This window comes from Aspergillus ambiguus, assembly GCF_047715705.1.
Source record: "Aspergillus ambiguus strain CBS 117.58 unplaced genomic scaffold BDV59scaffold_53, whole genome shotgun sequence".
Lineage (NCBI taxonomy): Eukaryota > Fungi > Ascomycota > Eurotiomycetes > Eurotiales > Aspergillaceae > Aspergillus > Aspergillus ambiguus.
The window spans coordinates 74753-101693 of NW_027395566.1; the positions used below are offsets into that span (position 1 = coordinate 74753).

The 26941-nt window shown below is 51.4% G+C and overlaps 10 protein-coding genes across 10 annotated transcripts; 8 read left to right on the top strand and 2 right to left on the bottom strand.

Moving 5' to 3' along the window:
- Positions 1-175: 175 nt before the first annotated feature.
- BDV59DRAFT_211022 (uncharacterized protein) lies at positions 176-1612 on the top strand (the record flags this gene model as incomplete). The annotated part of the gene is made up of 6 exons (XM_073695709.1): positions 176-471; positions 528-674; positions 806-833; positions 881-1201; positions 1269-1329; positions 1381-1612. Exons 1-6 carry the CDS (start codon positions 454-456, stop codon positions 1610-1612), a joined length of 807 nt encoding a protein of 268 aa, XP_073543370.1. The 5' UTR covers positions 176-453.
- Positions 1613-2743: 1131 nt separating this feature from the next.
- On the bottom strand, positions 2744-4461 carry BDV59DRAFT_196337 (Zn(II)2Cys6 transcription factor domain-containing protein; the record flags this gene model as incomplete). The annotated part of the gene is made up of 6 exons (XM_073692703.1): positions 2744-2824; positions 2927-3102; positions 3142-3397; positions 3431-3579; positions 3661-3908; positions 4436-4461. 6 exons carry the CDS (start codon positions 4459-4461, stop codon positions 2744-2746), a joined length of 936 nt encoding a protein of 311 aa, XP_073543371.1.
- Positions 4462-4946: 485 nt separating this feature from the next.
- BDV59DRAFT_205971 (NuoB/complex I 20 kDa subunit family protein) lies at positions 4947-5465 on the top strand (the record flags this gene model as incomplete). Its single annotated transcript, XM_073694729.1, has 2 exons — positions 4947-4957; positions 5015-5465. The coding sequence occupies 2 exons, from the start codon at positions 4947-4949 to the stop codon at positions 5463-5465; spliced, it is 462 nt and encodes a 153-aa protein (XP_073543372.1).
- Positions 5466-5708: 243 nt separating this feature from the next.
- BDV59DRAFT_188273 (putative nicotinamide nucleotide transhydrogenase) lies at positions 5709-10547 on the bottom strand. The gene is made up of 19 exons (XM_073691388.1): positions 9855-10547; positions 9236-9791; positions 9088-9177; positions 9035-9038; positions 8920-8982; positions 8612-8872; positions 8431-8548; positions 7924-8379; positions 7725-7877; positions 7535-7675; positions 7320-7481; positions 7103-7273; positions 6797-7051; positions 6615-6748; positions 6422-6568; positions 6206-6374; positions 5970-6158; positions 5840-5914; positions 5709-5790 (listed from the first exon to the last, which is right to left on the bottom strand). The coding sequence occupies exons 1-19, from the start codon at positions 9949-9951 to the stop codon at positions 5759-5761; spliced, it is 3273 nt and encodes a 1090-aa protein (XP_073543373.1). The 5' UTR covers positions 9952-10547; the 3' UTR covers positions 5709-5758.
- Positions 10548-11453: 906 nt separating this feature from the next.
- Positions 11454-14152, top strand: BDV59DRAFT_137363 (putative amino acid permease). The gene is made up of 9 exons (XM_073687090.1): positions 11454-12035; positions 12092-12161; positions 12227-12302; positions 12353-12578; positions 12632-12752; positions 12806-13149; positions 13197-13319; positions 13372-13774; positions 13824-14152. The coding sequence occupies exons 1-9, from the start codon at positions 11928-11930 to the stop codon at positions 14003-14005; spliced, it is 1653 nt and encodes a 550-aa protein (XP_073543374.1). The 5' UTR covers positions 11454-11927; the 3' UTR covers positions 14006-14152.
- Positions 14153-14501: 349 nt separating this feature from the next.
- On the top strand, positions 14502-15536 carry BDV59DRAFT_196341 (kinase-like domain-containing protein; the record flags this gene model as incomplete). The annotated part of the gene is made up of 4 exons (XM_073692704.1): positions 14502-14742; positions 14794-14821; positions 14862-15229; positions 15337-15536. The coding sequence occupies 4 exons, from the start codon at positions 14502-14504 to the stop codon at positions 15534-15536; spliced, it is 837 nt and encodes a 278-aa protein (XP_073543375.1).
- Positions 15537-15550: 14 nt separating this feature from the next.
- On the top strand, positions 15551-16698 carry BDV59DRAFT_137403 (uncharacterized protein). Its single transcript, XM_073687091.1, has 2 exons — positions 15551-16028; positions 16097-16698. Exons 1-2 carry the CDS (start codon positions 15776-15778, stop codon positions 16402-16404), a joined length of 561 nt encoding a protein of 186 aa, XP_073543376.1. The 5' UTR covers positions 15551-15775; the 3' UTR covers positions 16405-16698.
- A 1972-nt stretch (positions 16699-18670) lies between these two features.
- On the top strand, positions 18671-20760 carry BDV59DRAFT_211026 (Zn(II)2Cys6 transcription factor; the record flags this gene model as incomplete). The annotated part of the gene is made up of 3 exons (XM_073695710.1): positions 18671-19492; positions 19561-20364; positions 20415-20760. The coding sequence occupies 3 exons, from the start codon at positions 18671-18673 to the stop codon at positions 20526-20528; spliced, it is 1740 nt and encodes a 579-aa protein (XP_073543377.1). The 3' UTR covers positions 20529-20760.
- BDV59DRAFT_137408 (SEC14 family lipid-binding protein) lies at positions 20714-22328 on the top strand. The gene is made up of 4 exons (XM_073687092.1): positions 20714-21150; positions 21197-21338; positions 21395-21802; positions 21887-22328. The coding sequence occupies exons 1-4, from the start codon at positions 20993-20995 to the stop codon at positions 22241-22243; spliced, it is 1065 nt and encodes a 354-aa protein (XP_073543378.1). The 5' UTR covers positions 20714-20992; the 3' UTR covers positions 22244-22328.
- On the top strand, positions 22329-23077 carry BDV59DRAFT_137409 (ankyrin repeat-containing domain protein). Its single transcript, XM_073687093.1, has one exon. The coding sequence runs from the start codon at positions 22413-22415 to the stop codon at positions 22845-22847; it is 435 nt and encodes a 144-aa protein (XP_073543379.1). The 5' UTR covers positions 22329-22412; the 3' UTR covers positions 22848-23077.
- The last annotated feature ends 3864 nt before the right edge of the window (positions 23078-26941 follow it).

The window sequence follows — 26941 nt, forward strand, 5'->3', positions numbered from 1 at the left end:
TTAGTAAGGCGTTTTGTTCTGGGTTGTGGCGCACTACCGGAGGAGTGGAGCATTTGTACATGTTTCCATTCACGAGCGAATAATCTAAACTTAGCTGTATATATGTTCCTACTGGACTGGAGACTTTATCCACCCAAACCTTCTAGAATTTGAGTGGAAAGTGGATACCGAAAGGATTCAGCGCATCAAGTTGAAAAACCCGGACTCGTAGACGTCATCGCCTTTTGGAACAGTCATCGCAACCAAGGGACGTTAGAACAACGCAGGGGATCTCGACCTTCGTGTATGTTCTCTTCATCGATAGATGTTATCTTAGAAGATTTTCGTTCAGCCGTGTGAAATCCGCTGTTCGTCAACTGGGCTTGCCTTGTTTTACCGGGTGTATGTGCCGATGTATACCCAATATGAATCAATTCGAGCCCCCGTTCCGATATCTTGAGTGACCTAAGGACGATGACTGGAATTGGAGAGGTCCGCTGCAGCCACCCCAAGATTATTCATGGTTTTATATCCTGACTATCGAACAGGGAAACCCTGATATGGGTATTGAGCTATTGGCGATATGCAATGTCCTGATGTTCGTGGCTGTAATGGTTATCACCATAAGAATCATCTGTCGCTTCTGGATACTAGAAACAGAAGGCCTGGATGATTGGTGCTCACTCATAGCTACGGTCGTGGCATCTGGAATGGTTGTTCTGATGTCAGTAGGTAAGGTGCCTTGGTACTTTTCGTCTTATTGAATACATTATTCAAATGATAGTCCAGGTGTTGCAAAGGGGACAGGGAAAATGGAATGGGATAGGGATGTGGACGAAGTAACGCTTGCAAAAGTGAGCATTGTCGCAATACATCTGTCGTCTCTATTGACTAACGCCAGTCCAGCTCCGACTAGCGACTCAAATTCTTTATACTATCGCTAGTACACTCATCAAGATATCGATTCTCCTCTTATATCGGCGAATATTCCCCAATCTTCGACTATATATCTTTATCACGATAGGCTTCCTCACAGCTATGAGCATTGCATTTATATTTGCAGCTATTTTCCAGTGCAACCCCGTCAGCAGATTGTGGAGCCCATCAGAAGGCCTAAAACGGCTCTCTTGTTTCCCTCCATTGGCTTTCTGGTGTGATGTCTCCGCTATTTTTCTCGCGACAGATGTGTGGATTATGGCTCTGCCGTCACCAATTATCTTCCGTATGTGCCTTCTTCCCGGATACTGGGTTATTAGCCGGTAAACTAATTCCTTAATTTTCTTGAAAAGGCCTCCAGCTTTCTTTGAAAAAGAAGCTCTCCGTTATGGGGCTTTTCTGCCTTGGAATTTTGTAAGCCCTCCGTTTGAGGTCTTATGCCCGGAGAGCTGACAAATATGATAGCGCATGCGGTGCTGCAGTTGCCCGCATGGTATATGTGATTAAACTTTACGTTGGCCATGATCCTTCGTGGGATATCGTGCCAGTGTACATTTGTTCCATAGTGGAGATATCACTGGCATTGATTGCATGCAGTGTCCCCCCACTACGACCGGCTGTGCTTCTACTTGCCGAGAAGCTTCCGTGCTATAAGAGAAAGAGAATTAGCGATGCCGAAAGTCCTCCCGTTACCTGATGTCAAAAGTCCTTCCGTTACCTGATGTATCTGATAATAAGACTATACACGTGTCCATGTAGATAGAGTGTTCATAAACTTGAATACATTCTCCTTCTATTATATTCAAGCCACCATAAATTCGAGAAATCAAGGCAACAGCAAACATTACACAGAGCATATGGCCCTTTATCCTCCCTGTACTGCTCTCCGTGGGGGCTCGGTGGGTGATGGGGATGTGCTAGAGGCAAGAGGCGAAGCACACCCACTGCACATGCCATCGAACTTTCCACGAAATCGATCCGACTGCTGTCCATGTGCGCAAATGGGAGCATATTTGCATTGGCCGTATACAGCTCTGTTGTTGAATTACATTTCAGGCCTAATATATTGTCTGTAGCAATGGGGTCATATATAGCGTTTGTTGCATCGCAGTGAGGGTTACGAGATGCGCTGGCCATAAAAGTTTAGTTCAAGGTGATCTAACATTGTATGTATGTTACAATATTATATTACTTAGTGTCTTCTGGGATCCTTGAGCCGCTTGATCGTATTATGAAAAGCTTCCACTGAGTCTGCAGCAGTTTCACCTTTCATATCAAAAACGTGCGGCTCCTTAACTAGCATCTTCGCTAGCCACCAGTACTCCAAGCCATGAATCATAAACCCCGGTGTGTTCATTACCGGACACTGAGGGGATGTATGAAACAAATCCCATAGAATCTTCCATCTATCTAAAGCGCAGTCAACAGACGTCAAGTTCCCGGGAGTAAGTGCTTGTACATCAAATAGCACACAATGTAGAGCTATGTATCTGTCAGTGGGTAGGTCTCAGCCACTCAAATTAGAATTTGTCACTCACCACTTATAATAAGAAAATTGGCAAATAATGTGTTAATATGTTGACATAGCCTATGTGGCTTATCACTCATCAAAAGTTGGATCACAGATTGAAGAGTCAATGGCGGGTCTTGAGGTCTGATGTTTGAGTCGAGTGAGGCTATCGCGGTAGTATCAACTACATTGAACACGGAATCGTGCTTAGGAAGACCAAAGCACGCATCGGAAATTCGAAAATGAGGAGGCAAACGGGAGAAAACAACGTAATGGCAGTCCATAAGATAGATCGCTGCCATGACCCTGTCCTTTGTGTTAGCTTATTGCTGCACACAGGAGTATTATTACAAACCTAACAAGAGTCTCTTTGTATAAATATCCTTGCAGGTTCGTCATCTCGTTATCAAGCACAATATCATTGACTGCATTAGTGAGATTAAACAACCGTGCTACCAACACCAATGCTGGAAACCTGTGTACTCGAATCCGCCTCTTTACTTCGAGCTGGTTTTTTGAACCCTGTAACATAATCGTGAGCAAGGCTGCTTGGATTAATTGTATAGTTCCAGATGTAAGACGAGGGTGGATCTCCTCATATACTAGGCGCCGAAATTCAATGCCCTCGAAAATGGAATATTCAGAGATATCAAAATATTCCTCTGCTGCTTTGGCATCTTGCGGAGAAAGAGAGGTTGCACCGAGAAGAAGCACACTTAAACCCAGATGAAGCGACGAAGTGTTTATATTGAATGAGGCCTTGTGAATACAAGGAACACTGTTATAGGCATTCTCGAAAAAAGAATTCACAAATCGGACAAGGTTCTCCTTCGAAAAGAACGAACGCGCTTTTGCCTTCAACTGCGTGTTCCCGCTATGTGGGACTGGAGCTTTCTCAATATGTTCAATAAGCCTGTCAATCGTTTGTGCCATATTCGCTTCTTCATCCAGTCCACATAGCGGGTCTGAGCTCTGGGTAGGTGGATCCAGTGCAGCCAGGTTTACAAAAGCATGAAATATAGATGGCCACGAGTCGATGAACTGATCGGATTCTACCCAGGTGCAACGGAGTAACTGGTCCGCAGATCCAGATATTCTGGCACAGGGGCCGGCTAGCATATGGTGAAAATCATAGGGTGATCGGACCATGGGATCTGTATAGTCAAGAAGGAAAGAAATCGGAATTCGCTGGGGATTCGCTATCTCCTGTCTGGATGGATCCTGTGTTGACTGACAAGGTGACTGCGACTCTGAAGCGATTCCGTCACAAGAGGCGAAAGACAGCTCTTTGTGTTGTTGCGCATTGGTATATGAGCATTGCAGTCCTTTGAGAAGGCAGCTTTCACAGGGAAGATCGCCATCGCATGCCAATCGACCCCGAGAGCATCCATGGCAAGCTTTGCGCTTCCTACCAGGTTTTCCTGGTGATAATGGCAAAGATCCCTTCTGTTTGCAGGTCCGTGAGTGGCGGAGGAGAATATCACTGAGCAGGATGTCAGATTAGGGTACGTCTAAATCATCATAGTAACCATACCTGCGGACAAAGCTACGATTGCAAAATCTGCAACGTGCTGGCCTGTGAGACAAGTCTGAGATATGTGTCAGTTGTGGATGCCTCCAACCTGATATTTTCTCCTAGTCCTTACGTGTTTTTTCGTGCCGCCGTAAGTGACTAGAACTAGAATAGTACCGGTCACATTGGCCACATTTGAAGCCTCTGCCCGGACTAGGGGATGTCATGACAGTCACTCTAAGCCTAGGGGAGAGTTGATCAAGTGTTCCGAAGCAAACGAGGATGAGTCGAAGATTTTCGGAGGGCTTCTTGGCGCTGTTGTCTAATTCTCGCCACCTCGTTGGTATATGTATATATTGTTCTTCGGCACTAGACGCTTCTCCGAATTTTCCGATATTCGTGAGGTTCAATCTGCATGGACCATGCCATTTGCTAAAGTGTCCATCTGTGGTTGAATACGGATAATTCTCCTATGATGTACTTATTATGGATCCTACTCCATATAGTCGGGAAAAACCCACATCGTCGGGGAAACCCACAAGATGCACAGAGTAGATGGATTCTTTGCATTATCGCATATGGAATTCAACAAATACCTTTTCAAGGTCTAGGATTCCTGCCGACTACTTCCCCTTGCCTTTGTGGAAATTGCAGAACGACATCAGCACCACGTTTCTACACCAGACCTTATCATCGAAGCAATGGCTCAGAGATATACTCGTGTAATGCTATACGGTACGCAGTCTATACCAGCTGAGTCTTTTTGGGTCTCCCTCCCATTATATATCAATTCACTGACAACATTATCGGAAGGACTTCGCTGCCCACCAACTTCGACGCTCCTCCGGCAACACTCCCTCATATCAGGCTACATCCTTCAGCGACAGCTCAATAGACGGCCTTATTCGACACCTAAAGCGACTGAGGCTCGGAAATCCCTTGCCAAACAGTTTCCAGGTCCCAGAACAGCCTTGTCTACAAACCCTCAACCCTCAAATGCAGCGGAACATGTCTTGTGAGTAAGCCACGGGAACATATTTGTTATCAGGACTCCGGGGTAACGAGAACCGCAACAGGACAACGTTCGATCAGATTGTAAACTGGGCACGGCAGAGCTCAATGTGGCCCCTCAGCTTCGGGCTTGCCTGCTGCGCCATCGAGATGATGCAGGTTTCCATGCCACGCTACGACCAGGATCGGTTGGGGATCATCTTCCGTGCCTCGCCTCGCCAGGCGGATGTGATGATCGTGGCGGGCACTGTGTCCAACAAAATGGGCCCTGCGCTCCGCCAGTGCTATGACCAGATGCCGGATCCCAAGTGGGTTATTAGCATGGGAAGTTGTGCCAACGGCGGTGGCTATTACCATTACAGTTATAGCGTCGTTAGGGGGGTGGACCGCATTGTGCCGGTTGACATCTATGTTCCAGGCTGTCCGCCTACCCCGGAGGCGTTGCTATATGGGATCTTTCAGTTGCAGAAGAAGATGAGGAGGACAAAGGTCACTAGGATGTGGTATCGTCGCTAATGAGTTGCTGTAAGGGAGAAACCCTTTTTGGATAGCGGCGGCCATAATCAGTGCCGGCATTGGAACCTCTCTTGTTTTGCGTAAAGCTATCCCCGATCCTATCGAGCAACATGTTCGATGACAGGGAACTCTTCTGTCGTCTGAGCGCTCACTTCTAGTATACGCCATTTGCATTATGTGCCTATTCTGCTTTACGCGTGGTTTGCACATAAGAAACCTACTAGAATACGAACATACTCAAAACTGCAAACTGAATAATATTTGAAAACTGCAATCTAAGCCCTGTAGTTGACCTATTTACGCGCTTCGAGGTTGGCTTTGATAGCTTCGAACAATCAGCACCAAACTCAGTCATAATGTAGAGGATCACTTACCATCGCACGAAGTCTTTGCATCCCCGAACAACATCCGTGTTCCAGGCATGTAGAACATTGGGTTGGGAACATCAGCTGGAAGGGCGACTGTCAGGAATTTACCCAGCTCTAACTCCAGCACGGGACTTACCATATCCACTGGACATTCCACGCTTCATCACAATAACTTCCTTGCTCTTCCAGGCCTGCAGAACCGGCATTCCGGAGATAGGAGAATCAGGCTCCAAAGCGCTAGGGTTGACGGTGTCATTTGCGCCGATGACAAGAGTTACATCCGTATCAGCAAAGTCATCATTGATCTCGTCCATCTCGAGTACAACTAAACCGGGTCAGTATCCTGTTTCCGTATCCTGTCGGAAGACGTACTATCATAGGGCACAGAGGCCTCAGCGAGGAGCACGTTGCATTGACCTGGCATTCTTCCCGCAACAGGATGGATAGCGAATCGTACATTGACGCCTCGGGCGCGGAGCATGTGCACAATTTCGGCGAGTGCGTATTGCGCTTTTGCGACGGCCATACCATATCCAACAACCTGGAAGGGTCAGTTAAGTTCCTCACGAATGATCGGGCCATTCGTACAATAATGACATTCTCTGCGTTGGACAGAGCTTCAACTGTATCATCGACAGTTGTCTGGGTCACTTCTCCCTCAATCTTCTTCGCTTGCTGGGGGGCTGCGATTCCGCCGAATAGAACGTTCGTGAGAGATCGATTCATAGCGACACACTGCCAGGTTAGCTGATGGTCATTACATATAGTACATATAACTCACCATTATGTACGACAGGATCGATCCGCTAACGCCAATCAAGGATCCGACACTGGTGAGAAGCGGGTTATTCAGCATAAAACCCTCCGCTACCAATGCGAATCCTGAGTACGCGTTGAGAACGGTGATAACGACAGCTATAATTTATTAGATATTAATATTTTCATAGCAGTCGTGGCACATACGCATGTCTGCACCGCCAATAGCTGCGGTGGTAGTGTATCCTTTCAGGAAACTGAGTGCTGTGTTCGCGCCCAGGCATGTAGCTGCAATGGCGGGAGAGGCCGGGGCCATGGTAACGAAGGCACCCATTGTCGCGATGTTACTACCCAGCAGGGTTGAGTTGACTAGATGCCGACCTGGTAGGATATGAGGTCTCGATGACATGCGCCCTGCGAGTTTCATGAAAGCTACAATAGAACCAGTGAAGGTGACGCCACCTGTAACAGTCAGATTTGGCAGTACGTGACAATAACCATAGGAGGACTAACCGATAAGGACACCCAAATAGGCGGTCACCATGTGTAAGGTTGAGATATCTCCAATATCGGTGATAACGCTTCCAATACTGGTAAGGACAGCTGCAAGTCCGACAACGGAGTGGAGAGCCGCAACGGTCTGTGGGAGTCCAGTAGGAGTAATACGACGTCCAATCAACGCGCCTAGAGAGTATTAGAACTTCCTTCGGCCAGATCGTAGATAACATACCAATAACACCGCCAGTACCTGCCACGGCAGCGAATTGGGTCAACACTTCGGGGGAGAAGCCAACAGCCGCCAGCGAGGCAAGAATTCCAGATGCAACTCCGAGAATCCCCAAAATATTTCCTCGCCTGGCTGTTTGCTGGGATGCAAGTCCAGAAATCGAACCTAGGCATCTGTTTAGATTCTGGGAAATGGTAACCAGGAATGCTGGCACTTACCAATACACAGAATGCTGCTAACTAAATAGCCAGCCGGTACTAGTCCGGCCATGCCAGAGCTGGCCGCGGCAATAAACCCGCCGCCGAATAAAGCAGCAGGAATAGCGTAAAGCCATGGGTATTCCGGGGGGTCGGTAGGTCCTGGCCAAAGATTTAGGAAGTGAAAATAGAGCCGGAGCGAGGAGCTTACGTTTGAACATATCCAGCATGCGCTTCGTTACCACAAAGCCTCCGGATACGTTGATGGATGCTAGAAGTACTGAGACTGCACCCAGCATCTCTGGTACAGTGGTGGGCAAATAACCACCTCCCATGACAAAAAATCCACCAATACCGACCATTCCTAGATTCATCAGCAATTTTCACTAACAAATCGCGACAGACTTTACCGGAGATGGCGTTGGTCACACTCATCAGAGGGGAATGGAGTGCCGGAGCAACACCCCACACCGCACGGTAGCCAACAAGACCAGCCAGACCGAAGGTCATCATGTTCCCCATGAAGATAGGACCAGTGGCCTTGCCCAAGGCAAGGGCGGTTCCCATACCACCTGTCACCGCTGCAACGTCGCGTGTAGCCTTCTGCCATGGCGTAAGGGCCAATGCAGCTTGCTCCTTTGCAGGAACAGCCGCTTCTACCTTCGGGGCGGGAGGGGGTGCCGGCCGAGGCGCTGGTGGCAGGACTTCTCCGTTGAGAGTTACAATCGATCCACGCACGACCTCATCGGAGAGATCAACGCCGAATGATTTCTCTTGAGGTGCCATTGACAGAAGGTACTTCGTGATGTTGTTGGAATAGAGAGTCGACGATTGTGTTGGAAGCCGCGACGGAAAATCAGTGTATCCTGTACTTGTCAGGCTTAAGTGATCTAATAATGAGGACAAGTCCCACTCACCAATGACCGTGACATCTTTGTATGTGCTCAGCTGGCCTGGGACAGTCGCCTCGCAATTGCCACCTGCTTCAGCGGCAAGGTCGACGATCACAGAACCGGGTTTCATAGCGGCAACCATCTATATAGGCGTTAGTGGAAACCTCAAGTTCACTTTGCCATGTCTACTAGTGGGTGACCATACTTCCTTGGTGATGAGTTTTGGCGCGGGCTTTCCAGGAATCAGAGCGGTAGTGATAATGATATCCACCTCCCGACATTGTTCCATGAAAAGCTTCATCTCGGCTTCAATGAATTCTTTGGACATCTCTTTGGCATAACCACCTTGACCAGAGCCATCTTCTTTTATGTCGACTTCGATAAATTCGGCACCTAGAGACTGAACTTGCTCGCGGACTGCTGAGCGAGTGTCGAAGCCACGAACAATAGCGCCCATACGGCGAGCCTATTATGTGAGCGATTGACAGGCATGACGTGCCCTGTGGAACTTACTGAAGCGATGGCACTCAAACCAGCGACACCAGCACCGATGACCAGAACTTTACTTGGGGGAATCTAGAATCCGGGTATAAGCAATGGCACCATGTTTTCGGTCAGAAGCAAATACCTTTCTAAGATAGGTGTTAGCCATATTCAAACCCGCAGTATGTCTCTACTTACCCAGCGGCAGTAACCTGGCCCGTCAGAAAGCGGCCAAAATGGTTGGATGCTTCAAGGACGGCTTTGTATCCGGCAATATTAGCCATGGAACTAGAGGGATCATCATTGTCAGTAAAAGCCAGGGACAAAACTAAAGCCCGACACATACCTGAGAGCATCAAACGTTTGAGCACGGGAGATTCTCGGAATCATGTCCATCGCAAATGTGGTGACACCCCGCGAAGCCAGTTTATCCACCAAGAGTTTGTTCTGCGCAGGATAGAGAAAGGAGATGACGGTGCTGCCCTGGCGAAGGGCAGCAACTTCGTTGATAGGCGCATCCTCCTGCGGACTGCGGACCTTCAGGATGATATTGCTTTGAGACCAAATCGCGGCGTTGTCGACCAATGTGGCGCCGGCCTGTTCGTACGCCTCATCGAGGAGCTGGGCTTCATCTCCAGCACCCCGCTCGACCAACACGCGCGCGAATCCTTTCTTGAGTAACAGAGCGACATTCTGCGGCGTGACCGCAACCCGACGTTCGTTTGGGAAGGTCTCCCGAGGGACACCAACTGTCAGCGACGAATACGGGACGACTGGGACCGGTGACGCAGGAGACGATGTGCTCGCATATCTCTTGGTGACCTGGAGCCACTTGGGGAGAGCAGAAGATCCATGACCGGGACTTTGACAGAAGTGGGAGGGAAGTCGGGAGAGTTGGGTTACTATTGGTGCAAGTCGGAAGGTTAGTGGCGTTCGAAGCTCCAGGAACGAAGGGGTTCACTCACCTGGGTGTTTGGAAGTCAGAAGCAAGCTCCCTGGGTGGATGCTGGCAACCGCTCGACACGGCCCCAGAGCCGACCGCAGGGACAACGACACACTCATGGTATCGAGATCCGAGGAGCGAAAACGGGTGTCGTTCAGATACGCATGCCAGACGAACCAAGCACTTTCCGCGAACCAGGATGGTAAGCTCTCCGCATCACACAGTTCAGGTGGTGAGGATGGGAGGGAATGAAGCAAACGAAAAAGAAAACGGGTCAGGACGATCACAAAGGAAGAAAGATCAAAGAGCTAGGAAGGATCCGAGTCTGGCGGCAGTTCGGTTAAAGCGCGGATCGGGTCTATCCCTGGGGTTGGGTAAACATGACTGAATTGAATGAGGGGAGGGGGAAAGCGGATAGATCCCTCCGTTCCGGGGGATGAAAAGGGAGGGAAAAAAAAGTAAAACGCATTCGAAGAGGAATGCCGATGTTCTTCCACGAGTCACCATGCATGCTCTTGGACCATATGCTTCAATCCTGGATGAAACGGTGCCGCCATGATGCGACCAAGAAGTGAGGGGAAAGCCGCGTGGGGGGAAGATCCATCGTGGAGAAAAGTGTCAGGTCAGGTCAGATGCCACCAGGATGGAGGATCTTGGCGGAGGGTCAGTGGTGATGGTTGATTCCGTCGATCCGATCGCGAGGTGTACAGGAGATGGAGTTGAAGTTGTTGAAGTTGTCGAGTCTCTATAGAGGAAAGTCGCGGATCAGGTGATGGGAAGCCTGAGGCCATACAACACTCTGTATAGTCCTATAGAACTTAGGTATACTTCTACTTCGTACATCCCTACCGATCTCTCCGCATCAGATGAACACTGTTTGAGTTCCAGCTGCATGTCCATACAGTCCACTTCCTGCAGCGATTCTCTCGAACCCAACCACTGCCGTTGATCCATCTGCATTGCCCGGGGGGATGGGCGCCAACTCCGATCCTCGGATTCATCACACCCATGTCTATCTTATGACACGCTGTATCTTCCGGATCTCGCTCATTTCGCTTACAGTGACTCACACACTTCTAAGTGTTGGTCTTGGGCTTGTAACTCCGATTTCCAGCATTCTCAAGTGTTGAAATCGATGGCCACGTGACAGCATGGATCGAACCGCCCGGTACACTCTACATATTCAAGGACGGCGTACATCTCAAATATCTCCCTTGATACTAATCACCATATCTCTACTGCGTACACGTTTCGTCGGTTTTCGATTTCTCGGAACGTCATATTGAACTCCAGTCTCGACACACGACTGGCTATGAACTCCACTCTTGACAGTGGGGTAAGACCACAGCGGATGAGGTGATCAGCTCCATCACGGTTCTGAGCTCCAACTCCAGTCTCGTTCGACGAAGATACTAGTGTAATCGAGAAAACGAGAGAAGCGACCAAGAGCTCTGGAGGTCTGCTTGAAGAGTCAGCAAAAACCCCGTCAGCGCTGGTCAGGCCCTCGATGCGCGTCCACGGTTACCTGCCGATTAGACTCGCGCCGTCTAGCGTTAGGTAATGATGGCGACCCTCACGGGCTTCTCTGCAGACCCACGGCGGTGATTGTCATCCGCACAACATTTCTCTCCCATTGGAGCCTCTCACCACTTGGCTTTCTGTGGAGGATCAAGGTGAGCTTTAACTAGCCTAGCTAGCTCCCTTCTGGGTCACCGTTCGTGTCGCTGCGGACCAGACATCTCCGGTCAAGATTATCGATCGACTTCATCACTCAATCTTGACTCAATCTTGATCATCCTACGGCTACAGCCTTTCTCTCACTTTTTTCCTTCTCCTTCGTTGGTGGACCGAACGAACCCGAATCGGTAATCCGTGCTCATCTAATTTTTTTTCTTCCCCGCCGGCCCTTCTCTTTCCGATTCCGTTCCATGGTGGGGTTTTCTGGTACCTGGTAGCTATAACGAGATCGAAAGAAAAAAGCAGAACGTCATCGATCAAGCGCATTGGGTCGCTCTTTTACTCCTTCTTCGACTCCGCTGCGCACTCCAGTCCCTATTGATCACTCAAGTCTCAGGTCTGGTCCTGCCATCCTGCCATGGCACCGACACAGCCACGCCCCGACCTTGTGGTCGACGAAACCAGCCCCGTTGAAGCTGAAGAGGAACGGAGTTCAACGGAAGCCCAGGATGATGTAGCATTGTTGGTCAGTGTCCTATTGCCTGTTTAGGGAAACTCATGACAGAGCTAACTTGACAACAGAAGACGATGGGCTATAAGCCTGTTCTCCATCGGACTTACTCATTGTTCGAAAACTTTGCGACCACTTTTGGTAGGCCTGGGCAATCCATCATTGGTCTCTTCCAACGATAGTGATCCTAATCATTCCATTTACAGCTGCCCTGTACTTCATCGGAGGAGTGCGTGTCACGTTCAGCACGGGTATTGCCGCCGGTGGAAACTTAGCCTACTGGTATGTCAGAAGCTTAGCCTGGAGCATCGTAATACTCTAACCGTCAACAGGACAAGTTATCTGGTGACACTTGTCTTCACCTACATTACAGCCGCGGTGATTGCAGAAGTATGTTCTGCGTCCCCATCGGCCGGGTCGATCTATCTCTGGGCTGCCGAGGCTGGCGGCCCTCGGTTTGGTCGACTTCTGGGCTTCATTGTCGCCTGGTGGAGCACAACAGCGTGGACAACGTTCTGTGCCAGCAACACTCAGGCAGCTGTGAACTACATGCTATCGGTGAGGGGTCTCGGCAGATCGCCTTCAGGCATCATCGCTAATCGCAACCACAGGAGCTGACGGTGTTTAACGTCGACTTTCCGAAAGATACTACCTCCGTCAAATTTCGCGCAGTCCAATGGATCTGCACCGAAGTCCTACTGGCCTTGGCCGCTCTGTTAAATTTCATGCCCCGTATGTGGCAATTCCAGCGCTTTCTGTCGGACAGGCGAACTCACTTCTCCCAGCTAAATTCTTCCGATGGGTCTTCTATTTCTCGTCCGTGGTTGTTCTTCTAGACTTTTTCCTCAACATAATTTGGCTTCCGATTGGCGTGAGCAACACCTGGGGCTTTCGGACAGCCGAAGAGGCCTTCATGTCCACCTATAACGGAACCGGCGCCCCGGCGGGGTGGAACTGGTGCTTGTCCTACCTTGCTACTGCGGGTATCCTGATCGGCTTTGATGCCTCCGGACATGTGGCAGAAGAGACCAAGAATGCCTCTGTTACCGCTGCTCGTGGTATCTTTTGGAGTACGGTGGTCAGTGGCATCGGAGGATTGGCAACGATCATCCTCTTCCTGTTCTGCGCGGTTCGTTCCATGACCCTCTTGTTTGTTGCTCGTGCTAATCTTCCTAGCCCGACTCTGAGACGTTGTTCTCGTTCGGCTCCCCTCAGCCATTCGTCCCTCTCTATGCCGTAGTCCTGGGAAAAGGAGGCCATATCTTCATGAACATCATATGTGTGGTCGCCCTCTGGCTTGTAAGTGACATGTCTCTCAATCAATACCCCATTCCGCTAACCCACTCCCCAGAACACGGCCATCGCCATCGTCGCGGCCTCCCGTCTCGTCTTTGCGGTCGCCCGCGATGGCGTCCTTCCCTTCTCGAGCTGGGTATCCCGCGTACACAACGGACAGCCCCGCAATGCCGTCATCGTCGTCTGGACCGTTGCCGGGCTCGTCACATGCACGCTTCTCCCGTCAGATGTGGCTTTCACGTCGCTCGTCTCTGCAGCTGGTGTTCCCAGCGCTGCCGCGTACGGGCTGATCTGCCTCGGGCGGCTGCTTTGCACCCCCAAGCGGTTCCCGAAGCCGGCATGGAGTCTCGGGAAGCTGAGCAAACCGTTCCAGTTTATCGGCGTGTTCTGGAACGGATGGGTGGTGGCGGTTCTCTTCTCCCCGTATGCGTTTCCCGTCACGGGCGCAAACCTCAACTGTAAGTGGCAGCATGCTGTGTGCATCGGGGGAGTTACTAACATGGCTAGATGCTCCGATCATCATGGCTTCGGTGACTATCTTCGCGCTGGTCTCCTACTTTGTCATGCCGGAAGAAGCGTGGCTGCCGAGAAACCGCATTTCGCACTTCATCGACAGCAAGGGAGTGGTTTCGGAGACGGTGGAAGAAGTTGACCAATCTCGAAATGAGGGTGCGAGCGAGTCGCGTTGATGGGAGTCTGCGAGTGGCTGTATGTTCTACGCTGTATATTAGTTCTATGTTGGAGATACCACGTCGGTTCAACTTCGGCGGCGCTCCAGGTCGCCTAGGACAACCGGTCCTATTAGATAGTACAGAATTAGCAAAAGTACATAAATAGTTGATCTTATTCAATTCTCCGCCTCTTGTCTTCTATGATCCCCTGGCTGACTTGTGTCATGCACTGGGCAGACGCAATGGAATGAATCAACAGACATACCGAAACCAAGCGAGATGCTCCCTTCTTCCCGCATCCCTCGAATACCAGATGTTTACAAGGTAAACTCCATTAGAGAGTTTCGACCTAGCAGTATCTCTGGGGCATGGCTAGGCGTTCCTCGTCGATCACTAAGTATACACCAGCTGGCGCTGTCAATATGACCGCTACTTGACCTTAAGATCGGAAATTGCGATTCCCATGGCTCGAATGCAGCTTCGCATGAAGCCCGGATCGAAAGGACCATCGCACATGAAACCCGCTACCACGACGGCCGCAGCTACGTCGGAACCTTTGTCGAACATTTTGAAGAACGGGGTTCCGTCCGGTACACACATATGCTTGGGTTACGAACCGATGAGGGAGCCACTATGGCTATTCCAAAACCGCCTCAAGAATCAAAGGATCCCTCTAGGCCTCTTGAAGAGCTATGTGAAACTGATATTGAAAGGCTTGGACTACCTATATAGCGAATGCAATATCATACATACAGGTAGGTCATTCCTTACCTGTGGACTGCTCAGAATATTCATTTCCTCGACAGATCTGAAGGTGGTCAATATATTGGTCGGGTTTGCGGATCCTTCAGTTGTGCAAGATTTTGCTCACGAGCAAGCCGCGCAACCCGATGCCGCAGAAAATCAAAGATGATCGCACTGTCTACTTTCCCCATAACGACTTTGGAGACACAAGATCCTATTACATTCTTCCCAAAATCACGGACTTTGGTGTAGCACATCATCAAGGAGCCTCGTCGGTTCTCAATAGGCATCTAATCCAGCCAGACGATTATAGAGCCCCCGAGGTCATTGGAACGACGAGACCTATCTCCCAAGCTCATAATGACGACAGCTCATACAACCCGGCCGCACATCTCGCGGAAATGATTGCATTACGTGGCCCACCGCTGAAGGAGCTTTTACGTCGCAAAAAAGAAGGGTTGATGTGGCTCCAGCCGCCCAAAATGCTGAGGGCAAAATGTGTACCACCGCAGCTGACTGGTTTGGAGAACCGTATTTCGATGAGGGCGGCATATCTAGGTTATACTCCTTTTTCATGCCAGAGTGCGAGCTGACATCTTGAATAGTTGAATTCCTGCGCAAAGACCTGATCCCATGTAGCCTCAAAATTAAAGATACAGTCAACGCACTAGAAGGAGAGCAAAAGGCCCAGTTTTTGTCGTTTGCGAAAAAGCTACTCCAATGGCTTCCAGATGATAGAAATACTGCCAAGGCGCTTTTCGAGGACCCGTGGCTCAACGATGAGTCCATTAGAAAGGGTATATAAGAGAGCCGCCTGCAGTCAGGGACAGGAGTTCTCCCTTATGCAAATCAAATGCTTCTCACAAACTAAGCCTGCCTTTTTCTAACCGGCGAGGGTTTGAAGCGGAGGTAATAGAAAGAAGCGTATTGAAACACCCATCACGCCGCGAAGGGACTCCCTGTAGGAGCCATATCCCGGCGGGGTTCATTACCGAGTTTCGCGCCATACGGCTGCTGCAATCAACTGCATCTCTCCCACCCACCATGAAGCTCCTCCCCTTTGTTTGCTTTGCTCTAGCCTCGGCCTCGGCCAGCCCCTTTACTCTCAATATCCGCTGGTCAAACAGCCCCCTATCAGGGCCCCTAAACGCCAACGGCGGCTCTTTGTGGACCGGCAAACCAACCGCCTCCACCTGCCCAGATACCGTGCCTCACTGCAAGACTGTCAACGCGACTTCGTTCACCGCACAAGATGGCAAGCTCTTCTTGAACGCCATCGTCCCCGGCGGCCAGCAGGGTACGTCATAGCCCATCAAATCTACGCCGTAGTAACAACTTACCGCTCATACGTCTGCAAATTGCCAGTCTACGTCTCTCCGCAGGGCCAATTAACCTACACCCAGCCGCACAGCGCATCCATACCCGCGGGCTCCCTGACCAACCTCGTCAGCTGGTCAGGTGCCGCCGGCTCGTCCTTCCTGAACCCGTTCCTGACGTTCTGGCTCTGCGACACGGACGCTGCTAGCGCAGACAAGTGGCGTGTGTGGCTCGAGTACACGAATGGGACGACTGGCGCAATCACAAATAATGGGTCGAACGGCGTGAATGCCTGCACGCGCATTTCCCTGGAAGCGAAGCCGTATCAGGGGACAGCCGCCTGGGAGTTTGCTTGATTGGGAGCGGCTGGTTGTGGTGTGATGATCTGGAGGAAATGGGCGTGTTTTGCTTTTTTTGACCTTTTTTACGTACGTGCGGTGCATCGGAGAAGATACCCCGTGTGTGCTTCGCCGACCGTGCTTTCGAATAGATAGGGGTCTAATACGCTATGGACACTGGAAGGGGGTGTATACGCGGCCGATTATGGACAGGGTTGTTGGGGGTGCATGCTTCCGGGGTGTAGCTTGATGGATTTCGCCGATGCGGGTTTGTAGTCCGTCCGTATGGCCGAGGGGTCGACTGTGTGCGTGTTGGGTGTTTTCAAATAGGGGCATCGACCGGCTCCCTGGGATAGACGCCCTTGGTGGAAATAGAGGCAGAGAAGGCCGCCATCCCCCAAGGATTTAGATTAGGATGATTAAAGATTGAATGGACCCCCAGGTAACCGGCGACTAACCGGCGAGAAACCCCCCAGCGTGGGTGAGTGAGCGAGTGACCTGAAACAATTCGCAAGACCTGCAGTACGGGGAGAATTAGAGTTGTGCTAAGGGGCCGGGCGCCCCAATCACGAGAGTTGTCTTCCGGCCGACACGGGTTGTCTGAGCTAGTTTATCACGAGGGTATGCAGATAAGCAACGGGCCGCCGGATCAGCGCTTGTCGAAGTCTCCTGTTGTGACACATTCCAAACCATCCTTTACGGTGCATGTTGAGGCGAAAGGAGGAATGTTGCACTGGGAGTCGACATGGCATGATTCTATTTTTTTCGCCGCCGCTCAGAGGGGAAAATGGTGTTGATAGATACATATTCTGGACTCTTGGCGTTCGGACTGCATTGACGCGAAGCTGTGTGAAGGTTAAGGACAAGAAAACAAGTCGGATCCGGGAAGTCGAAAGAAAGAGAGCGAAGGTTTCGGCCGCAGGAAAATCATGGCATACGCAACTGCTGGGTTTAAGTTTGAGCCTATTTTGATAACCAGAGGCTGTTCCGCGACCCAACAGGACTTTCCCGCCCAATGACTGGGTCCGCGACACGACAGACATCCATGGATGTCGTCTGAGTCGTGGTCCATGGCTCTGGGAGGGTAGTGGTGTGCTTGGTGGAGGGGCGAGCGACAGGGATGTCGCATGGGCCGAGGGGGATCTGCTTGCCAATCCACCTCCGTTGGTTGAGGGAAAGTTGGTTTGTGAAGCTTTGGCCCTGAGGGAGAGGGGCGGATGGGTACGGGATCATCCGTCCAGAGTTTGGAGACCGCGTCTGATGGCGAATGTTGAGGAGGATCAGGGTCCAACCATCGACAGGAGGATGGTCACTATTATTCCAACAATCATCGCGGCCACGCGAGATGCCCTACTGGAAGCCAACAAGCGCAGCCTCGAATCAGGAAGAAAGGGAGACGGAGCAGGAGCTTGGCGTGGCTGATAACCAGCATTAGTGTCCTTTCTGGCGCGAATCCTTTGAGACGCCGGTCCTCCTGTGTTCTCTGCTGCCTGGACACCTGCTGGAATTCGCCGGCATCATGGTGAGGTCAATCCTGGGATAGATCGATTGCGTCTCCCCTGCAGATGCAGGACGGCGGACACCGAAAGGCAACCCTCACCAGCCGGTTTTCCCCCTCCTGGTTGTGCTTCATTGGGATCCTCTGGGTTCTCTTGGCTCCAGAGATCGTTTTTATTTTGGAATGGGACGATGTGGATCATGTGGAGAGACCCCATTTTGCTTCTGGCTTTGGGTGGTGCTGAAGTCAAAGACCAGCGGAATTGCCAATTGGACGGCGATCCCCATGCGGTATTTTCGAGCCGATGGAAGGTTTAACTGGAGGAGTGGGAGGATATTAGTTCGACGGGCGATGATTAGGCGAGACAGGGTATTGGAAGACCTTAATGATCGGCCCTAGTGGATGATCCAGATACGCCGTACAGCGGTATGCAGCGGTCCATTGCCCCCGGAGAACCAGACAGAGGGGAGGAAAGAGGCGACGAGGGTCATACGATGGAGGATATCAGAGAACGGTGGATAAAGAAGAGGTGAAGCATATAAAAAGCATCGTCAATGCGATTCCGATGGAGGAGGCAGACGACCGAGAGTCCAATCAAATCCCGGCGCCCCACCAGGTCCAGTGATCCTGTTGATTCCCCATTTAAGTAACCGATCTCGTATACTCTTTCTCTCCATCTCTCTTTCATCTCTTCTACTCCGTACATCTCTCCTCCTCCTCCCCCCATTCTCCATGTCATAGCTTCATGTCTCTCCCCCATTCTCTCTCCCTCCCATCTCCACCCCCATGGAGATTCAGACGGTGGTGTGTTCCCAGGTGAAACCACCGGCTTCCACTAATCAACCCTCTCAGGTGGCTCCTTCAGCCCCCGAGAAACGAAAACGAGTGCGCCGGTGGCATCATCGTGGCTTCACCGGCTGTTCCACCTGTCGACGACGACATGTGCGCTGTGATGAAGCCTCGCCATCCTGCAGGAACTGTACACGATTAGGGCTGGAGTGCGATGGCACGCAAGGCCGAATGACCTTCAAGGTCTATGGCCCTCCTCAACCGCCTTCGGAATCTTCTTCCGCCAAAAGGCACGACAAGAAATCTTCCATCTCCGGCCCTATCGTTCATGAGGCACCGACCTCCGTCGCAAGCCACCTCGTCAAACCGGAGGACGATGAGGACGCCTACGATGGCGTCGTCGTCTCGCCCTCCATTATATCCGACTCTCCCCCCGTGAAATACCGTTTCCAGGATCCCATCTCCCCCACCGAGTTCATGTCCTCCTCCCTAGATTGCCTAGAGGGTCGATATTACACCCACTTCATCGATCAAGTCTCCACCCTTCTCCTCATCTACGACAACTCCATCAACATCAATCCCTTCCGGAATTGTTTCCCCGATCTCGCTCACTCGTCCCCCTCAATGGCCAGCGCCATGCAGGCTCTAGGCGCTCTACACCTCGCCAACACATCCTCCGGTCACCACCGAAATGCACACTTTCAGCAAGCCATGGGCAAATACGGCGAAGTCGTCCGCTCGTTTCGGACGCGATACACCCAGCCCGATCAGCTACAGTTGACCGATTTCGCCACCTGTTTATTGCTGACGCTATTCGAGGTGCGTGCGCTCCCCGATAGTCGCTCTGGCTCGCATTGTCATTTCTCCGCTGACCCAAGCCCTTCCAGATGATGGACTCCCAAAACCACAACTGGACCATCCACCTTAAAGGCGCCCGCGAAATCTACCGCCTCCTCTTCCTCCCCAACACCGACCCGACAAGAGAAGCCCAACGCCTCGCCCAATTGAACCACCCCCTCCGAAACTTTCTCGTCTCCCTCCTCTCCTACCTCGATGTCGCCGGCGCGTGCGCAACAAGTGAAGGGACCGTGGTGGAAGGGAGCTATTGGAAGACCCACGGCGGGGGCTGGGAATACAACCTTGGCACGCCGAGCTTGTCACCGGAAACGCCCGCGGACTCCCACCTCCTGGTCGAGCTGCGGCAGTCGTGGTCGGTCATGATGGAGATCCAAGCGGCCATCAGCGCTTTTGGCAAGGCGAAACATGCGGGATGGTTGACGTGTGAGCAGCAGGACATCGTCTACCGCAACCTGCACCGACGGTTGGTTGAGTGGCGGATGCAAGCTCCGCTTTCCCTTCAGCAACTGAACAACCTCGACGACGAGAGTCTGCGGCAGTACAATTACCCGGAAGTGCTCGAGTACGCAGGGTGCATCGAGGCCTACGAGAAGGCGACCAATATCTTTCTGCACAAGGTTGGGGCCGCCGATCGGCCAGACCGGCAGCCTCAGCAAGGGATGATGGATATGCTTGCATCGCGCATCTTGTCGCTCATTGGGAAATGCGCCAAGGATGTTGGCCAATTGGCGGTACTTTGGCCGCTGTTTACCGCGGGACGTGAGACCCGCGACGAGCGTGAGCAGAAGTTTGTGCGTCAGACCATGACAGCGCTCCAGCGGTACGGGTTCAAAGTACGCTTCCTCCTATGTCTCTCGTCCGTCTTCATACTAACCTCAGCTAGAACGTCGAAAAGGGCCTAGAAGAACTAGAGCAAGTCTGGTTCAAGCGACGCACGTTCCCGGAGGGCTGGATCGATCGCATGGACGACATTCGCTCGTCTATTCTCCTCCCGTGATACCCCCCTCCCGCATACGCCGACATCGATAGATGCGACATGCATCACTTGGGAGGGCTTCTTATTATCTTTGTTGTTTAGCGAGGACGGATTTTTCCTTTTTGGCTTCTTGTCGTGCTACGAAGGCGTTTGGGCGGGGACAAGGATGCAGGGCTGGACCCGATACGATTCTGATATGCAAATAGTTATAATCGCCGTCCTGCTCGAGGATGGCCGTGGACAGCTGTGCTGGCCGACTCAGACCAGCCATTGAACATACCCCAGGATAATTGTATATTGGGCAGGGTCCTCCCCTGGATTGGATAGAGTACAACAGACAACCGCGCCTCTCGGGCGATCCGAAATAGAATGTCTATTGAACGCAATTCGCCGGTGTTGCACATGCAAGGGCGGTCACTCGGCACCGACTGACTTGTCCTACCTCGCTTGCCTTGCCCCTAAGTCACCTCCTATCATCAACCATCATGACCACCAACGACAGTCTCAATGGCCTGTGCGAGAAGGAGAAACTGGCCTTCAACCTTTTGTCCAATCTCTGTGCTGAGAAGAACCTCCTCGATCGTCCAAATGGTCTGGCAGACGACGACGCACCCTATGCCATCAACGACAGCACCACTCTACTGTATGCCTTCTCCTGATCATCAACAGCCCCGAACTAATAAGCCAAGTCGCTTCCTGCGAGCCCGTCGGCTAGACCCCGATGCAGCCTTGCAGCAATTTCTCGAGGCAGCCCACTTCCGCAAGGAAAAGCAAACCCTCGACGTATACAACTGCATCCGCATCGAGGATTTCGAGGCCGCCCGCAACGTAGTTAGTCTCACCCACACAGTAACTAGCCCCCATATCTAACCAGATACCATTTGAAGTATCCCCACTGGATCGGCCGTCGCACCAAGCACGGCCTCCCCATATGTCTCACGCATATCGGGAACATCACCAAGACCACCATCCAAGGATGGAAAGACGCGCGGTACCTAAACCCCAACCAGCCAACTGACCCGTCGTCGTCCAAGGATGGAGACCCGACTTCGCTCCGCAACATCGAACTCCTGCAGATCGGGGCCTTGATCTTCGACAACATCACTAGATTCGCCATCCCGGTCTGCGCTGCTCTCCCCGATCGCCGGGATGCGGATACCCCACTCACCAGCGCAGTGATCCTCGCCGATGCGTCGACACTGACCATCTCGCAGGGCTTCGATCTGCGGGTCTTCGCGCGCGATCTAAGCAGCCTGCTATCGACGTGCTACCCGGAGATTATCGACAAAATCATTGTACGTTGCGCTTTGATCTTCCCGGTCTTGGCCTTTCCTTTGTTGCGCGGTACTGTTCGAGATGCTGACTGATGGCATGGACAGATCTGCAACTGCCCGGTTTACCTGGGGATTATATGGAAGGCGCTCAAAGGCTGGATCGACCCCGTCACGGCGGCGAAATTCGTCTTCTTGACGCCGGGAGAGGTCTATCCGGCTCTATCAGAGATGATCCATGACGAGGATCTGCCGGCGCAGTTTGGGGGGAAGTTGGAGTTCCAACATGGCATGCTCCCGGATCTGGATGGGGGTATTCGTCGCGCGTTGCGCTGTGACCGGTTGGTCCCGGGGCCGATAAAATGTGGATTTGATGAACAAGGGAGGATGAAGCTGGTGGCGGTTGGGAGTGTCGATGGACAGCTTCGGAATGAGCATGTTGCCACGCTGGAGATGGAGCTATGAGTGCATTAGCATATAGCATATAGTGGAACCTGCGAGACTGCTCGTCAGGCGGGTTTACTTCATAGGTATGATGCGCACCAGCCGGAGAGTAAGCGCCTTGGCATGGAGGAAAGGACAGCAGCTGTCCAGAAACGCCAGCTCCTGACCCATCATCCATCAACCATCAACCATGCCTCTTCTGTCCCTGCCAAACGGACTGCTCTTCGAGATATCCACCAAACTAGAATATCAGAGAGACTTCAACAACCTCGCAAGGACAAATCGCAGACTCTATTCCCTTCTTAACGACCATTTGTATAAGAATAACATACGATATCACCATGGCTCCGCGCTTTTCTGGGCCTCGCGGAACGGACGCATATCAACAGCAGAAAAATGTCTGCAGATGGGGGCAAATATGGAACTATCCGACGATGGTGACACGCCTTTGTCGGTAGCTACGACATGTCAACAACCTGATATGGTGAAGCTCCTGTTGGAGTGTGGTGCCAACCCTAATAGGCCATGCATTTACGACAACTTTCCCTTGACCATAGCAGCCAGACTAGGCAATGAAGCCATGGTCGGAGTAATGTTGGACTATGGCGCAGAACTTAGCCATTAAGGATTGGGATAACGCCACCCCTCTCATGGCGGCTGCCAAAGAGGGACATGCTACTGTTTGTGACATTCTACTCCCGTGAATGCTAGATCTCCCTGACGGGACTCTTGACGTGCTATCTGCGTTGCTGGAAGCGTTAGATCGTTACCATCCAGACGTTGTCGCGGTTTCTCTGTCTTATGGTGTTCTTCCGGAAATCACGCTCGGAGGCGACAAAATTTGCTCTTCGAAAGCCTGCTCTTCGAGACTATCATACATGGCAAGTTACCTAGTGTTGTGAGAACAATGGAGGATTTATTAGGAGCCGGCGCCAGCATAGAGTGTCGGCTCTCTGAAACACTGACGCTATTGATGCACGCGGCCTTCCATCCCGGCCATTGCTGTCGAAATTCTACTGCCACGCGGTGCCGATATCGACGCTCGCGACCCAGAAAACGCTATAGAGCGAGCGAACTCCGTGATCATGGGGGCACTGGTGGCAACCAAGGCATATGAACCTACCTCCAGTAACGCTCTGAGGGAATTGCAGAAGGTTTATTCTTCAGACCATATGGATGTCGGTGAGCAATCTAAGAAGAGGAACCCACCATGGAGCGCAAGGACAAAGTTTCCGCGGAAACCACATTCTAACAAGCTACGCATGGTCCATAACTTTATGCCCATCAATGCGGCCACCAGTAAGATGAATTATCCCCTACGGCGGGTTGAACCGATCCTAGCGAGTTTGTCAAAGAAGGAATGGGAGGTCTTCAAGGTGGACGCAGCAAATGGGTTCTGGGCGATTCCCGTAGCGTTGGAACACTCGTTCAAAACGGGATTCAACACTATTCTGGGCCAATACAGTTAGTTATCTGCGAATGGGCCAAGGATTGACTGGGGCACCAGGCACGTATTCAAAGCTTAAGGATATCGCTATGGGTCCGATACCTGAGCCACATCCCGAACTGCCCCTAATTGCCTTCCCGGAAGTGGCTTTCGAATACTTTATGGATGATGACCAAGGAGCGACAAGTACGGTAACTCCTCGCCGGTATCTGACTCAGTGCCATCACTGGAGGTAGGCTGTTTAGCACGGCGTCTCTTGATACGAGCCGCATGCTGGGGTTGATCGACACGGTTGGTGACTCTCCTCCGTTACTGCTGCATAAGCCGCACTGGTATTCTATCACCGTCTGCAGCCGTTTGAGCCGTGTCACGAAGCGAGGATGAGTGTCAATAGCTCCGTCTCCCCTTGATGCTATTTCCTTGAGTCTGTCCAGCTCTAGAAGGGACCTCCGCAAGGTTAGCCATATTCACAGGGTGGGGACTCGATAGGAGGTTAAGGATGGTGCCATCTGATTGTGGTCCGATGTTGGTGTCACGATTAGTGATTAATATGGAACGTGCCGATTCTGAGGCCCGAGACAAGGTCCTGTAATCTCGCGGATCTCTTATGGCCTGTAAGCTTCTTGAGCAGGACAGGACCTCTCCACCTCGGTTCTAGTTTTCGTCCCTTATCCTTTTCTAAGGCAGTATCCCAGAGTTCCAATAATGCCTAAAACGCTTTCTAAAGCTGGGGGTTTGTTGAGCTATCTCAAGAAGTTCGTTGTCAGACAGTGCTTTGTCGCCGCATCAGGAGGAAGTGGCATCGTTGCAGTACGAGACATTTGGGAGCGCTTCTTCGTCGGGTTCTTGCGGTCCGTGGCTTTCTGTTTGCTTTTGCTTTTGCCTTTGTCTCCGGAGGTCGAGGCTTGTACTTAGCTGCACACACACATCTTAGCCAGTCAAGCAATCATCAATTTTTCCATCAAAATAGTGTGTCGAACTACAGTATGATCCAAAATATATTCGGGATACCATACCGCCTCGCAAGTGTTTCAGCGCGCGCAGCACTGTTGGCACAGCACTGATGCCTTCGCGTCCAAGCAACAATTGATGGAGAATGGCTCGGGATCCGCAGGATCGAGTTCGAAATCTTTCATGGAAGCCCGCAGACAATGGAGGCACCACAACACGTGGGGAACAAAAGGCTCCTCGAAGGTAGGACGACGGTTTGGCGCCATCGTATCACACCAGAATTACCGAGCTACGTGAAAACGCAACGCTTCGGCAAATAAAGGCATATCTTCGAGTCTCCTCCATTAGAGACATTTTTGTGCATTCTTACTTTGGCCAATGCACCAAATGCTTAGGGGCGAGAGGGAAGTCTTTCCTAGTGCATGGGGATTTAGTCCGAGATGGAGTCTCTGTGGTAGCCTTTCAGTATGCAGAGCCAGCAATTAGTCCGCTAATAAGCGTGCGAATCGACGGATGACTTCTGTAGCTATTTATGTAGGCTCCAGAGCACGTACGCTCGCCGCTGTTTCTTCTGAATCTTTCCAGAATAATAATTAGGTGAGAATGTTTGACTGGGATCGTATGTTTTGACTTTGAGTTCTTCTTGTATAAGCTTAGGTCTCATGGCAGCTGTTAAAGTGGATAAACCCCGTCGACCAAAGCCGACCTGATGCAAGGAGATGGACAGTGGGAGGGAATCAAAGACAATACCATTCTATATAAATTCCTGGATGTAGGCATATTCAATATAGCCGGCGAAGATGGCGAGGCCTGACCTGGATTGAATGCCACCAATCCACGTAAATCGTTCCTCTCATTGAATACTACCAGCATTCCATTCTCATTCCTTATCCCCTCTCCCACGATCTATGGCAGGGGAAGGTCCTTAGGTCCTGTTCACTGACCTGTACAGCGGCTCCAGTTTAATTGTCATCGGATGAGAACGAGTCATCTGTCTGCATGAGATGCCAATTCTAACCTACCTGATAGACATATGAATGACACACCCCCCACTCAAGCTAGGCAAACAGATACCGATGACGCAGAGCCACTCGGCAATTGCCGAGGGCACAGGTGGGGAGAATAGAACCCTCATAGAACCATCCAGGAAACATTCTGGGATGGAGAAAGGCAAAAATTTTCATCGCTGGCATGTACCCAGCTGAAAACCGGGCGAACCCGCCAGTAGTGACACATAGATCGCATTCCTGACTCGTAAGAGCACGACCCGAAACATGTGGATCTCCGTTCTCAACCAACAAATGCTCATGGGGAATGCGAGCGCCACGCGACGCTCCTAGCCGCGTGTCAGAGCTGCGGTTCGTCAGTTGTATGGGAGGGGTTCGCAAGGATTTTCGATTCACACGAGATCGGGCGAGCCGGCAGTGATACGGGGCGATCTGGATTTGGCGTATGTCTGTGCTCGGTCTTCCCCACTATAGTTGGTTGGGAGCTTTTTCAGCTGGAGGCGAACGCAGCTGAGGCTTGTCCTAAGCAAGACTAAAAATTCCTTCTCTACACCGAACTCGCTGAGCCCCTTATCCGGTTGGCGCCCATTTAGTTGGCGATGTCACCTTGGAGTGGTCCAGGACGCTCGATACGAGGTGACAGTTAATTAGTCTTAGACATTTGCAAGCTGGCACCAGCCGGACGCACGAACCAGTGAACGCCATCAATGGACGGCAAACTCCCTTCAATAAAAAGCTCATGAATCGGTCCACGGAAGCGAGAAGCCATCCGAAGGAAGTGGGACAAATGGGTACCTGGCAGAAAACCATGTCCAAGTTCGCAGCGAGTAAGCACCCAACTGGGCCATACATGATTCGAACTGCATGTATACGCAAGCGCGGTTGGAGAACAAGCTGCGTAGCTGCCTTGAGGCTTCGCCATACTCCGTGGGTGGCTCGTTGGGATTTGTGGAGTAATAAGGGTCCGCCACTAACTGCCGAGTTACCAGCGGTACTGACGGATCGTGTTCTCAGCCCACCGACTAATATGCATCCAAGCCGTGTGGGGAGGCCGATGCAATCAACGATGCCCCTGCTAATCAAAAGCACGGGTGGATACTGTCTCCCAACTCCCGGGCCGGGATATTGGGGGTAATGTATCTCAAACCGCCAGCTGGTGATAGGAATTTCCAAGTCTTCTATCAGGTCAGTGAGCGAGTCAATGCGGGAGAAAAGGGGTACGGAGGACAAATTATTCCCGTGACGTTGAATACGGTCTTTGATTGCAGTGATCCGTGTCGTATTGGGGATGGAAGCCGTGTCAAGTATCCTTTT

What these genes read in the sequence shown, in the direction of transcription:
- BDV59DRAFT_137409 (XM_073687093.1), top strand. Translation starts at nt 22,413, where the DNA reads ATGCCTCTTCTGTCCCTGCCAAACGGACTGCTCTTCGAGATATCCACC.
- BDV59DRAFT_188273 (XM_073691388.1), bottom strand. Translation starts at nt 9,951, where the DNA reads ATGAGTGTGTCGTTGTCCCTGCGGTCGGCTCTGGGGCCGTGTCGAGCG. An exon ending in CTATTTGGGTGTCCTTATCG is followed by an intron (nt 7,052 to 7,102) that starts GTTAGTCCTCCT and finishes TGACTGTTACAG; the next exon opens with GTGGCGTCACCTTCACTGGT. An exon ending in ACGCAGAGAATGTCATTATT is followed by an intron (nt 6,375 to 6,421) that starts GTACGAATGGCC and finishes TGACCCTTCCAG; the next exon opens with GTTGTTGGATATGGTATGGC.
- BDV59DRAFT_137403 (XM_073687091.1), top strand. Translation starts at nt 15,776, where the DNA reads ATGAAGCTCCTCCCCTTTGTTTGCTTTGCTCTAGCCTCGGCCTCGGCC. An exon ending in CGTCCCCGGCGGCCAGCAGG is followed by an intron (nt 16,029 to 16,096) that starts GTACGTCATAGC and finishes GCAAATTGCCAG; the next exon opens with TCTACGTCTCTCCGCAGGGC.
- BDV59DRAFT_137363 (XM_073687090.1), top strand. Translation starts at nt 11,928, where the DNA reads ATGGCACCGACACAGCCACGCCCCGACCTTGTGGTCGACGAAACCAGC. An exon ending in CTGTGAACTACATGCTATCG is followed by an intron (nt 12,579 to 12,631) that starts GTGAGGGGTCTC and finishes TCGCAACCACAG; the next exon opens with GAGCTGACGGTGTTTAACGT. An exon ending in TCCTCTTCCTGTTCTGCGCG is followed by an intron (nt 13,150 to 13,196) that starts GTTCGTTCCATG and finishes TAATCTTCCTAG; the next exon opens with CCCGACTCTGAGACGTTGTT.
- BDV59DRAFT_137408 (XM_073687092.1), top strand. Translation starts at nt 20,993, where the DNA reads ATGACCACCAACGACAGTCTCAATGGCCTGTGCGAGAAGGAGAAACTG. An exon ending in AACGACAGCACCACTCTACT is followed by an intron (nt 21,151 to 21,196) that starts GTATGCCTTCTC and finishes TAATAAGCCAAG; the next exon opens with TCGCTTCCTGCGAGCCCGTC. An exon ending in TCGAGGCCGCCCGCAACGTA is followed by an intron (nt 21,339 to 21,394) that starts GTTAGTCTCACC and finishes TACCATTTGAAG; the next exon opens with TATCCCCACTGGATCGGCCG.